Raw genomic sequence first — 13,919 nt, 5'->3', positions numbered from 1 at the left:
TGGCACTGTAATGTACCATCATTACCAATGAGCAGTGTGGTAGAGAGCGTGCTTTGCCTGGAATCAGAGGACGTGGCTTTGTGTCCCACTTCTGAGCTTTATAATCTTTGCCGAATCACTCAATTTCTCTGAGCCTCAGGAGAAAAGCCCCAAGACTTACCTACTAGGTTATAAGCGGACTGAGATTTGTATTGGTGGATGTTGTTTCCATACCAATGAAATGACAAATGATGCACTGACATTAATATAATGGAAGAGTATAATACAATTAAAAATGACAATATGAGGAATGTAAAGAAATCTGGAAAGGCCTTTATGAAACATGAAGACAAAAAGATGTACGAGAACAAAAGAAGAGAAGTGAAGGGGGATGGGCAGAGAATTCTAACACAAATAGTGGCTAACAGTGGCTGTAAGGTCACATTTCAAGCACCAAAATTAATTAATTTAAATGTAGTTCCTAACAAGTTGAATTGCATCACTATTTACTATTCAGTCTGGAAACGTTCAGGGTTTCCACTTCCAGCTTTGTCACCCCCCCACTGATCAAGGCCGTCACCTTCAGGAAAGAGAAGGGGCTCCCACTATCCCCAGGAAACCCCTCCCATCACAAGCTCCCTAGGGACCCTCACAAGGGCACAGGCAGAAAACCTTGCCTGAACCTGGCCTTGGGCCCTCTGCTTCTGCCCCTTCAAGTCAAAAAGTAAAAGAGCAGGTTATCTGGGGTGCCCATTTCTGAGCTGCCCCACGCCATCTCTCTTGAAAGGGAAAGGAGGAGCGAGGTGACCATCATGGGCTGGACCACAGGGATCCTACATTCTACTTCAACTCTTTCAGTTCTCTAATTCTGAGACTTTGTGCGCTGAAATCAAGTGAAATGTCAATAATTATCCAACAAATATAATTATATTCACAGTAAGGTTAAATTTCTAATGCGTCAGTTATTTTTTAAGCAGAAGTGAGGCAAGAATAAGATACCACCTCACAGCCAGGACAATCTAAGGCTCACTAGCTGGGACACTGAGTCATCTCTGGTTATCACCTTAATGTCATCAGGAAATCCCCAGATCCACCCTGCTCAGTCCAATTCAGCAGCAGTGGTAGCAGAAATGATTGTAGCAGCAATAGAAGCAATAACAGTCAACATCTCTGGAAGGCCCACAAAGCGCTTTCCTCAAGAGAGCCCCATGACATGGACAATATAAGTATGATTTGCCCCGATTGACAAATGAAGAAACTGAGGCTGGGAGATTAGAGAGTTTGTCCAAAGTCACATAATGAAGGAGTATCAGGGCACTGATTTCATTCCAGGTCTTGGGGAGGGACCAAGCAAGTGCCACAGGCTACAGGCTCAGGAGACAGGAAGAAGGTGGGTACACCGGCCCATCTCTCACCAATGGCCCAGGGGGCTGATGCAGGAGTGTACTCCCTGGTCAAGCCTCGTGTGTGGTCAGACAGTCCTAGCAGCAAGGCCAGAACTATGTTTAGTGATGGCACTTCCTCCTCCTCTCACCTGACTCCAAAGTTAGCCTCTCCTCCTGGGCCTACCTGAAGCACGGCATTGGCATAGTCATTGGCCTTGATATTATTCAGCCCTACGATACCAGGCAGGTATGTGGTACCATCATAAGCCCGAGACAGCTTGGCCTGCTTGTCCAAGTTTGAAATCTGTTGCTTGGTGAACGTGGGCTTCAGGACATACTGCAAAGAGAAATATAAAATCAGCAAAGGTATAACCCTCCTTAAGATTACTAAGAGCTCAAAAGACCCCTCAAAATTTTTTCCCTAACAAAAAAGGACCTGGTGAGAAGAAGCAGCCATCATAGCTCTATCTTCAAACTACAGCATTCCCAAAGAAGGCTTCAACCAGGGTTTTCTCACTGAAGCAAGTTCTTAATTGTGATAATAATAGCTAGCATTTATAGTGCATTTGGGTTTGCAAAACATTTTACATGTGTTATCTCACTTAATCTGTCAAACAACCCGATGTGATAGATAGCTTTATTATCCTCACTTTTCAAATGAAGAAATCAAGGCTGAGATGTTAACTTACCCCAGGTCTTACAGCTAATGAAAAGTGTGAGGCAGGATTTGAACTCAGGTCTCCCTGACTCCAAATCCAGCACTCTATCCAGCATACCACCTAGCTATCTTCATGAGCTCAAACGTTAACCTTCAATTCAACAAGATAAATTAACTTATTTTCTGAGAATATTTTTCACATTACAGCCTAGAATGAAGTTGTTCGCTTTCCTCAGTGACATAATTCATTAAAGATTCCCAATCACACAAGCCACAAACTCCCAGGATCCCAACATCTGGATGCTGATTATATCCATTTCCCCACACATTAAAGGTGACGCCCCAAGGCCACTTGGGCTTTGTGTCTAGGACATTGGGGTAAGTTGGCACACAAGGGAAATGACCCATGTCAACCCCAAAGAGGCTCCCAAGAGACCTGACACCCTCCACAGTGACACGTACAGTGATGTCCTCCAGGGAGGAGTCAATGATTTCGTAGTTGTCTGGAAGGCAGTAAAACTTGAGGGTGTGCAGATTAAGGAAAACATGGTGGCTGAACTGGACACTGTGAATGTAGGCATGTGATTTCAATCCTCGTCCTGGAGGAAAAGAAGGAAGGGATGTTAGAGGAGGGGATGTGGTGAGACAACTTTAAGGGGCCGATTTTTCCCAGGCCTTCTCCATATTATCATGTTACACTCAGTAACAATGAAACATTATTCCATCCCCAACTGCAGATATAGCCCAGAAAAGAATCCCCCATGGTCCAGTATTCAGGGAAATCAATTCCTTTCTATAGATTTCTAGACACCTCCCCCCACCCCCCACCCTGGAACACTGTGGAAGCATTCCTTGGCACAGTGGAAAGGTAGGGAACAGGCCTCTCATCAAAATACTATGGTCCTGCATTTCCAACTTCTTATGCTGTCCATAAAACAACTTAACCTTCAACTTAACAGACTTAAAACCAGATTCCTCATCCCTCTCCAAAATCTATCCCATTCCCCAACTTCCATTTTTTCTAACAGTAAAACCTTTCTGCATATTTCTTAAGCCAGAAAGCTTAAAATCCTCTGACTTTCCACTCTCCGTTCAGAACAAATCTTACCAGCTCCTGCCACTTCTTCCTTTGAAATATCCTTTCCTCTCCATTCCCACAATTACTGACCTGGACTCAAACACCTGCTGACCTCCAAACTGGTCTCCCTGACCCTCGTGTTTGCCCTTCCTAATCCGCCCTGCATACCGCCACAAGATTCATCATACATAAACGTCATGCTCTTTATGCCATTCCCAGGCCCCTAAACCTACAGTGGCTCCTTACTACATACCCAGTAGGCTAAAATTCTTCCACCTAGCTTTTAGTAGAATGTAAACTACTGAGGCCATTTTTCACTCTCTTTATCCCCAGTCTCTAACACAGTACCTGCTATACAAAAGTGCTTAAAAAATACTTGGTGCATTAGGCTGCATTGAAGGCCCTCCAAGAGCTGCCCTCTGCCTATCCAACCTTCTCTCCCTTCATTCCCCTATCCAAACTGTCCATTAATCATTTCCCCAGAATACATCACATTCCTCTCTCTTTTGGGGCCTCGTTTGAGCGGGCTTCCATATGACCTGTATAATCATTCCCTGCCTTGAAAGTTGAGCCTACTAGGTGGCGCAGTGGATAGAGCACCGGCCCTGAAGTCAGGAGTACCTGAGTTCAAATCTGGCCTCAGACCAAACACTTAACACTTACTAGCTGTGTGACCCTGGGCAAGTCACTTAACCCCAACTGCCTAAAAAAAAAAAAGAAAGAAAGAAAGAAAGAAAGTTAGTTTAGCCTAAAGACACACTCCTATGGCCATTGAGCAAGACAGCCTCTCCCTTCTATGAGGACCTAGCCCAGTGGATTGGCATCGATCAGGATAGCACGCCACGATGTGCTGCCCGGCCACCTAAGCTTGTTGAGGGCAGCAAGCATATCTTTCAGTTCTTTCAGCGTTTGCACAGGTCAGAAGAATGCTGGGATAAACATTTGGTAAAAGACTGAGCAGAAGTACTCCACCTCTGGGGCAGCTAGGTGGTGCAGTGGATAGAGCTCTGGCCTTGACATCAGGAGGACCTGAGTTCAAATCTGGCCTCAGACACTTGACACTTACTAGCTGTGTGACCCTGGGCAAGTCACTTAACCCCGATAGTACTCAACCTCATTCCCAGAATGGCTAAGAGAGGTTCCTTCACAAAGGGATCCTCGGCAAAGCCCGTTACCTATTCTTCAGAAGACTCATGCCAATGGGCTATCTGATCCCAAAGGGACTGAAAGGGACTGCTAAAAACACCTGTGTTCCTCTGGGCAGGTCCTAAACTGCCATGCCTACAGGGAAGTTTGGAGCTCTAAGTCAGACAAAGTATATTTACCCTGAAAGTATTTGCCACACACCAGGCAGGCGTATGCATTGATGTGTGAAAGCGAAATGGAGCACAGTTTTTCAAAGTCAAAGTCCAGGACGCTCCTGAAAGAACAAGAGGAAAACAATTAGCTTAATAAAGCTAAGGCTGAGGCCCTCCAGGAGCACAAAGTCATGTTCCTTTGCAGAAGCTCCCAGATCTGCTGCTATGGGTATGTGGTGTGTACTCTAGACACCGCCCCCCTCGCTGGCTCCTGACACAGTCACACACTGAGCCTTGATCCACCTGGCCAAAGCACCTTGAGCAGATACACAGAGCAGTCCTCTACGCCTGCTGCTATTTATAACAAGCTAAGAGTGCTTCCCTGCCAAAAGACTCAGGGGCTCCTCGGGCCTGTCGCTTCATCTCTAAGATGAGAAGACCACACGAAATAAGCCTCTGAGCTCTCTCCAGTTCTAGATCCATGATCTGTGATGGTTCTGTGACCTGTGTGGCTAATGTGCAAGAACACGTCTCTTCCCTGGGCCTCACTGTCCTCACCTGTAAAAAAGGTGGCTGGGCTACACGTCCTCTAGGGCCCCTTCTAACCCCAGATTGATGATCCAAAGAGCAGCTCAAGATTTGTCTCGTTGTTTGATTGAGCCCCCTAACTAACTGGGGGTAAGAGGGAAAGTGGAAAAAAAGAAGCACCCTCAAATAAAATCCAAATATTCTGTGAAGCATTCACTTGACAAACATTTATTAAGCACCTAATATGTGCAAAGGCGCTGTATTAGGCACTAGGGACACAAAGATAAAAAAGATACAGTGCCTCCTCTCAAAGCATTTAACTACTGGGAGTATACGATGCTGTGCAAATAAGATTACAAAACAGACTACGGCAGAGGTTAAACAAAGAAGGGGGGAAGCACTTTCAGAAAAGTTGGGGAAATCACCAACAGCTGGGAGGATGAGAAGCCGCCAGTTCTGCTGGGCCCTGAGGGAGGAAAACAGTTTCAAGAAATGAAAAGAGGACCTGGAGAAAGTGGCATCATGGAAGTCAAGGGAGAAAAGTTTCAACCAAAGAGAAGGGTGGCATTTATACTAGAGCCCAGAACAGGAAACAGATCACAGAGGAAGATAGCAAGGAAATGTTCTCACATGCCGGCAGATTTCTTAATGTGTGTGCAAAGTAGGGGTGAGCACAAAAAATAACAGATTCCACTCACTCCTTCCTCTATCCTCAATCACTGGCACTGCATTCTAATTTTCTGATAAATCATTAAAATCCACCAAACACTCATCTGCTTTCAGATGAACTGCAGGGTTTGCAAACACATCCCCATTCCCCATATCTATCAAAGCTAAAAGCCCATTTCATTTACATTATGGGTCAGGCACACGTCCATTCTTCTACAAACTGGGCTATAAAGTGCAGCAGAGACACATCTTCTGGCACCCTAAGCTCTTAAAAGGGTGATGTATGAGCCTCTCTACTCTGTGTCATTAACTATGGACTGTATACAATCCAAATGGCTTTTGGAATGGCTTTTATGTTCTTCCAGACCAACCCTAATGCTGTCTTCAGATGAACAATGTTCTTTTTGCCCAAGAAACACAACTTTTCTCTGCTTCACTGACCTGTTAATGGTGTCCAGGTAGGGGCAATGGCGGCTCCGTCGATCCTCAGTGTCTAAGCGTCCATATCGCACTGAAATGAAAATCAAGGGCAGTGAAGATGCAAAATTACAACACAAGTCAGTGACAGGCAGAAGCTAAGGAAGGGAGTGACCAGAGGTTCAGCTCAGCTCAATGGCTATGTCAAACAGTGGACCTTACAGTCTGCCCCCTCCCCAAGAAAGGAAACCAGTGGCTACTGAACAGAGACTGGGATCCTAGAATGAGAATGTAACCTCCTCCAGCCACACCCCATAAAGGGGAGTCTAAGGTCAGTGGTATCTCATCACCTCTCACTTGTCATCTAATGGCATTCGAACTGGGCCCAGGGTGCCCAGCCTCTGCCCTCTATCATCCATCCGCCACGGAGCTGTTAAATGATCTGCCTGAAGCACAAGTCACCCACAGGGGCACAGTTAGAGCTGGAAGGGCCCTTGGAAGCAAGTAAGTCTCATCCCCTCATTTTATAGATAAGGAAAATGAGGCCACAAAGAGCTTCGGTGACTTGTGCAGGGTCACATAGCTAATATGTCTGCAGCAGGATTTGAATTCAGATCTCACTGACTCTAAATCCAGTGTCCTAGCAACAATGTGCTGCCTCCATCAAAATTCTTTACTAGTTCCTTAGGGCCTATAGGATAAAATGTGAGCTTTTAGCTTGTAATTTAAGGCCCTCCAGAATCTTACTCCAACTTACTTAACGTTACCAACTTTATTTCATTCCACTTCCCTTCACAGACTTCATGATCCATCCAAACTGGCACATATTCCCTCCCCAGCTCAGGTCTCTCCTCCTATTTATTACAGACTTCCCTATCCTTCCAACTGAAAGGTCCCTCTCTCCCCAAATTTCTCATAGCATTCTATCTCAACATGTCCTTGGTCCTCATCACACCCTATCTTATTTACAAAGATGTGGTCTTCACCCATCCCCACCCTTAGGGTATCTAATCTAGGCAGCAAGGTGGCACAATGGACCTGTCAAGCCTGGAAGTCCTGGCTGTGAATCCTAATTCAGACCCTAACTTTGTGACCCTGGGCAGGTCTTTTAACCTCTCAGCCTTAGTTTCCTCATCTGTAAAATGAGGATAATAACAGTACCTGAGTCAAACAAGTTAACATTTGAATAGTGCTTTCTGCAAATCTTTAAATGCTTTGCACGATAGCTATTATTGGATTATTACAGAAAGGGAGGGAATGAGCATTTATTAAGCTCTCACTAAGAGCATCACAAATATTACCTCACTGGATCCTCACAACAAAGATGGGAGACAGGAGCTATTATGATCCCCATTTTATAGTTGAGGAAACTGAGGCAAGCACAAGTTTAGAGACATGGCTTGCAGGTGTGTGAAACAGTATTCACACTCAGGTCTTTCTGACTCCAGGCCCAGCACTTTATCCCCCATCCCACCTGATTCTTAAACTAACAGCAGCAGTGGCATTTCTATAGTATTTTACAAATATTATCTCATTTTAACCTTCACAACAACATGGGGACATAGCATATAGAGGTTAAATGACTTGCCCAGAGTCACACAGCTAGTAGGTGTCTGAGGCTGGATTTGAATTCAGATCTTCCAGGCTCCAGGTCCCAGTGCTCTTTCCATGGTGATCCCCAGCTGCTTATTATCTAATGATGGCAGTAAGGTCCCCAAGCACAGCGTCTTCCTCCTATCTTTGCCCCTAGTGCTCTGCCCACTGTGGGGCCCCAATAAATATTTATTCAATTGAACTGAACCAAAGAGACTCAGTCAAAAACATCCCATAAAAATAAATTAGAGGCAGCTAGGTGGCACAGTGGATAGAGCACCAGCCCTGGATTCAGGAGGACCTGAGTTCAAATCTGGCCTCAAACACATAACACTTACTATCTGTGTGACCCTGGGCAAGTCACTTAACCCCACTGTCTACCCCCCCCCAAAAAAAGGTTGTTAAAAATAAATTAAATTTATTTAACAAGAACTCGCCAATCAAGTATGTGCAAAAAACTGGGAATATTACAGAGATGGACAAGACATAACCCCTGCCCATCAAGTATCTTGCAATCCAATAATATGAGTAACATACAGACAAATCACTATCACACAAGTCAGTAGTGCAAAGACATCTCACTTATTACTGAACTCTACACAATCCCTAATACAGGGTCTTGCATGGAGCTCAACAGATGTTTGCCAAATGAACTACTGCATGTTGCTAAAGGTGCTCAGAGTAAGAGACTATTTCTAGCTGGTGCAATTAGAGAATGCTTCATGAAAGTGGCATTTGAGATTATAGGATCATTAGACAAGCCTTTATTAAACAGCTAATCCAATCTGCTCATTATATAGATGAGAAAGCAGAGGCCCCAAGACATGTGATTTGCCCAAAGTCAGGCAGGAAGTAGGCAAAGAGTCAGGACTTCTCTGACTCCAAGTCCAGCATGCTTCCTCTCCAAAGGACAGATGGGAGAGTAGGACAGTTTTCTTGTCAGTGAAACGAGGGTAGTAAACTAGATGATCTCTAAGGCCGCTTTCCAGCTCTAATTCCTATGATTGGTCAGGAAATCCCAGCAGAAGAAAGAGCCTGAGTAATGGTTGAGAAGCAGGAAAAGAAAAAAACTGTTAAGTGTGTCTGGAGTCCAGGGTTTTTGAAAAAAACTTCTGAAAAGAAGGCCAGAAAGCTATGCTGCCTGGCTCACTAGGGCCTCGCCCAGAAACTAGAGGTTCTGTTACTGCCCAAGGACAGCCTGGGCTCAAAACTGGGAGCTACAGCTCCAACTGTCATTCCCAGAGGCGTCCTCCCTTCGGAATCAGAGAGTGTGTGTTAACTGAACTTTGGGTCAACGAGGAATCTCTGAACAAAGAGAGAAAGAAGGTGAGCAGAAACGGCCTTCTCGTTAGAACTTTTAAATGTGTATAAGGAAGAAACAAACAGAATTTTAAGAGTCTGTGAAGAACTAACAGTTTACAATGCATCTTGGAGAGACTATGATGGCTGAGAAATGGACAAAGAAAATGACCTAAAATAACTTATTTCCTGAGAGAATAAATTTAACTCTCATTGAAGAGAAATATAAAAAGGATGCTTGAGACTAATCAGTATCTTAAGTGAACTGAATGGTGGAACTGTGTTTGCTTTAAAAGCGAAGTCATTCGGGGCAGCTAGGTGGCAAAGTGGATAGAACACCGGACCTGGACTCAGGAGGGCCTGAGTTCAAATCTGGCCTCAGACACATAACACTTACTAGCTGTGTGACCCTGGGCAAGTCACTTAACCCCACTGCCTAGCCCCCCCCCCCCAAAAAAAGTGAAGTCATTCAATGTTACAGTGAGGTGTTTAAAATGACTCTGGCTGTAATCTTTTGCAGCTAAAATATTGCAAATAATTATGTATGATTTACTACTAATGCCATTGTTAATAAATTATACATCTAACAATTTTAATATTTAATTCCAAAAGATTAAGGGATTTAATGTAGAGAAGAGATACAGATATTAGGAATATAAAAATATTTTTAAAAACCTATAAATTTCTCCTTTCCCAGTAGTAATTAACTATTTGAGAAACTAAATATTTAATAAACTGGAGTGGAAGCACAAACTCATGAAAGATAAATTGCCCATTTATTAATTTTTAAAGTTTCAAACATATGCCCCAATTACCCTAGAACCCAAGAGAAGATTAAATATGGGCCTAAGTCAAGGGGCAAGTTAAGAAATAACCTACAAGTAAACCCAGTCAACCTCAGAACTTGTTACAGAGATAAAGAAAAGACAAATAAAAGATAAAGAAAAGCCTGAATGCCAGGCTAAGTAGTTTTTGTATATGGTAGCACAAGGCTACAGGAGTCATTCATTCAATAGGCATGTATTAAGTGTCTTTATGTGTCAGGCACTGTTAGGGGCTGGAAAGAGACAAAATGAAAAGTCTCTGCCCTCAAGGAACTTATGTTCCATTGAAGCAAACATGTATGCATAATTTAAAATATACACAAAGCAAATGCAGATGATTGGGGTGGGGGAACTAGCAACCAGAGGGGATCAGGAAAGACCTCCGCCTCCTAAAGGCAGTAACCCTTAAGATGTCCTCCGAATGAAGCTGGGGTTTCTGAGAGGCTAAGGTGAGGAGGACAAATTTCCCAGGCCAGCAGGAGAGTTTGTGCCAAGGCAAGGAGATGAGAACTTGCTGGTTTGGGACCAACCTACTGTGGAGTTTAAAAAGGTTCATCAGACATAATTTCTGGGTAATTTAATCATGCTTATTAATAAAAGGATGGTCAGTTGGCCATCTCTCTTGAACCAAAGACCCTTCATGATGGTGGGCACACAGTTTATATATCCTGGGAAGACTGGGTGTTCCTGAGGGTGGCAATCAACTCTGATTGGTTAACAATTAACGAGAATGAATATTACAATGAGGGCCTTGGATCACTCAAGTCACTGGACAAAGAGACTTATCCATTTCCATATCACCTGTCTGACAAAAAAAAAGGTCTATATTTTCCCAGAGCTCTCTGAGCAAACACAATGAGTAGGAATGCACCCATTAGCCCAAACTTAGAATTTCTTTTACTGTCTTTATTAGATCTCAGCCATCCCGGCTAGGTATGTCTTTTAGAAAGATTTCCGACATTGGCTGACTTCTAGATGAGGAAGCAGAAAAGGGGAAAAACCTTGATTCTGATTAAATAATCATTTATTAAAACAAGAGAGAAATAATCATTTCTGACACTATGAAGTTTCTTTTGGACCCTGTGTCTGTCACTCATCATATCAGCTACCTCTCCAATCTCCAAATTTGCTAAATATTCCTTCTATGTCATTACGCATGGTCTTGACAAAAATGTTAACCAGAACAGGGGCAATGAAGTATCCCTAAAACATAGGTGGGAAGGCACAAAGTTTAAATAAGACATATTTCCTATCCCCTTGAGCTTACAACTTGGGTAGAATAAATAAAACCTATTTTGGTAACTGTAATACTTGAGAAGAGCATTAAATCAAACCTAAATTTTCCTCTTTCCAATTCCCCTCACCCCCAGCTCCTTGTTCTGCCATCTGGGGCCAAGCAGACTGTGTCCCCCTTCCATCTGATAGCCCTTCAGATACACGAAGACAACTATTACAACCCCTTCCTAATCCTGGCCAAACATCCCCAGTCGTTCCACACAGCCTCATAAGAGAGCCAGCATATACCTAGCATGCTACAGTTTGCAAAGCGCTCGTTATCTCATTAGAACCTCACCCCAATCCTATAAGGTTAATGCTCATATGGCAGCCCGTCACCACACTGATTTTCTTCACTCAAACTCTCTAGTGCCAACGGTGCAGCTTTGTGACCTTGGGCAAGTTACTAGACCCTCTAAACGACCTCATCTACCTAAGATGAGCTCTAAGTTTCCTTCCAGCTCTGAGCTGGTACATCACACCTGGACAGCTCCCAGATCCCAAGGCCTGATACAGCCTTTACAACTAAATGCTATGAACTTTCAGAGCCAGAAGCGGCAGTTTGCCCACATATAAAGTGCACTCAATATTGCAGCTAAACTGGCTTGCCTACTGCTCCCATACAGGACACTGGCAAAGGCAATCCTCCTTGTCTGGAGCGTGCTCCCTCCTCCAGGGAGTCCCTGTTATTGTTGCTCAGCTGCGTCCGACTCTCCATGACTCCATTTGGGGTTTTCTTGGCAAAGATACTGCAGTGGTTTGCCACTTCCTTTTACAGATGAGGAAACTGAAGCAAATGGGGTTAAGTGACTCGCCCAGGGTCATACAGATAGAAAGCATCTGAAGCCAGAGTTGAACTGAGGAAGATGAGTCTTCCTGACTCCAGTTCCGGCACTCTATCCACTGTCCCACCTAACTGCTCAGAGATTTCCTAGCTTCCTTCATGGTTCAGCTCAAGTACTATCTCTCTACAGAAAAGATATGCTGATTCCCCATTACTAGAGCCCTTACCCTGCAAGTTAGTGTGTGTGTGTGTGTGTGTGTGTGTGTGTGTAAAACACTTATTTTTCCCATATTTGTTAAATGTCTTCCAAAGAATATAAGCTACCTGAAGGCAAGGACTTTCATTTCGTCTTTGGTCCCCAGCGCCCAGTACAATGCCTAGCACATAGTAGGTAGTTAATAAATGTTTCTTGATTGAGAGGAATTAAAGTGAGGATAATAATACTTTTACTACCTCCCTCTTGGGAAAGTACCTTTTAATCCTTCAAGGAAAAGCTATCTCTGTTATTGTAAAAAGCAGAAAAAGGGTGAAAAGTAGAAAAATATTACATTAGATAGTGCCATAAAAGTGAAGAAAATTCTGGCTCTGGAATCAGAAGATCTGGGTTCAGGGACTATCTATGAGGTTTACCACCTGTATCACATATTCCAAATCACTTAACCTCCCCGCTTCAGTTTCCCCTTCTATGAATGAGAGAGTAAAACTGGACAGGCCTCTGAGGTCGCTGCTAGAGCTATGATCTATGATGGTTTTAAGTCGGGACTATTTCTTATGGACAAAGTGAACGATAAATGCTTTTTAACATGCCTTTAGTTATAAAGTGACGTGTTCAACACTGGACACACAAACATAGAACAGTCCCCGTCCGCAGGGGGTTTACATTTTGCTGCAGGATCTAACTTTTTTTGGCTCAAATTCCCTTCATCAATCCAGCTCTAACTTACATTCTCTCACAGAGCCTAGATGAAGAGACTAGCCCACAGTACCCCAGGGCCAGCATCAGAGAGACACATGGCCTCCTGACTTCCAAGACTCTTCCTCTCACGTGTATACAAACAAGTAAAGAAGCAAAACTCACTAAAAGGACACTAACAATAGAAGACAGGCACAGGTGCCAGAACTCTGGAAGGCAGGGAATACAGGGAAGGTTTAGTGTGGGCTGCCCCTAAGCCCCGGGGCTGAGACAAGGACACCCCAACCTCCGTCAAGGTTCATTTCAAGCGGACGCCTTCTGAAGCCTCTTCAGACTGTCCCACCTTACCAGTACCCTCCTCTCCTCTCAGAAATTACTCTGGACTTGACTAGCACGTGGTTGGCATGCAATTATCTAGCTGTGCACGGCTGTTTCCCCCAACAGAAGGTAAGCTGCTTGAGGGACCGGCCTGCCTCGATCTTGCGCCGGCAACTCCCAGAACCTAGCAGAGGGCAGAGAGCACGGGCTCTGGAGCAGTCGTTGGCCCTCCTGCGCCTCAGTTTCCACATCTGGACACAGAAGGGGAAAGAATGGCCGTCCTCGGAGACTCCTTCCGGCTCCGGGCTGGAGGGAAGGGGATGGAGAAGGGAAGGGGAAGGGGGGACGCCCCGGTCCCGGCCCCGCGCACCTCGCACCTCCCGCTCCGGCTCCGAGTCCTCGTCGGCCTCGCGCTCCCGCTTCACGCGCGCCCCCGGTAGCGACGGCGCGGGCACGAGTGCGGGCACGCTTCCGCCCGAATAGTCTCGCGCAGCCGCCGGCTCCGAGTTCCGTTCCCGTTTCACGCGCACCGGGCTCCCCCGAGATCCCGTGCCGTCCGAATCCCGCTCCCGCTTCGACCGACTCGAGCTGCTCCGGGACTCCCCATCCCGCTTGCCCCGGGCGGAGCTCCGCGTCTCCCTTTTCGAACGGCTAGACATTCCCTCCGGCCACCGGCCCCGCCGCGCACCCGCGCTGCTCTTCCGCGCAGGCGCAGAGACCGCCCTCGCGGAGCCGCGCCTGCGCGCCACAGCTGGCCAATCAGCCGCAACGCTTCCCGCCAATCCGCTGCAACGTCTGCTCGGGCCTTCGAGCGCTGTGACCCGCATCTACAAACCGCTTTCCCAGGCTTCCGTGTGTGACTCCTGGATGCTCTCATTGGTTCCCGCCCCACCTATAGGCT

The 13,919-nt window shown here is 45.4% G+C and overlaps 1 protein-coding gene across 1 annotated transcript in view; it reads right to left on the bottom strand.

The window, feature by feature from the left end:
• Positions 1-13,714, bottom strand: part of USP39 (ubiquitin specific peptidase 39) — a 36,015-nt gene extending 22,301 nt beyond the window's left edge. Inside the window, exons 1-5 of the mRNA XM_027860459.1 lie at positions 13,389-13,714; positions 6,037-6,106; positions 4,426-4,520; positions 2,485-2,621; positions 1,549-1,701 (exon numbers count right to left, since the gene is read on the bottom strand). Coding sequence (XP_027716260.1) covers positions 1,549-1,701; positions 2,485-2,621; positions 4,426-4,520; positions 6,037-6,106; positions 13,389-13,677 — 744 coding nt within the window. The 5' untranslated portion in view covers positions 13,678-13,714. The remainder of the gene's footprint in view (positions 1-1,548; positions 1,702-2,484; positions 2,622-4,425; positions 4,521-6,036; positions 6,107-13,388) is intronic.
• Between the last annotated feature and the right edge of the window lie 205 nt (positions 13,715-13,919).

This window comes from Vombatus ursinus, unplaced genomic scaffold, assembly GCF_900497805.2.
Source record: "Vombatus ursinus unplaced genomic scaffold, bare-nosed wombat genome assembly UNPS02014181.1, whole genome shotgun sequence".
NCBI lineage: Eukaryota > Metazoa > Chordata > Mammalia > Diprotodontia > Vombatidae > Vombatus > Vombatus ursinus.
The sequence above is the reverse complement of the archived record's forward strand: the minus strand, read 5'-3'. Positions and strand labels throughout refer to the sequence as shown.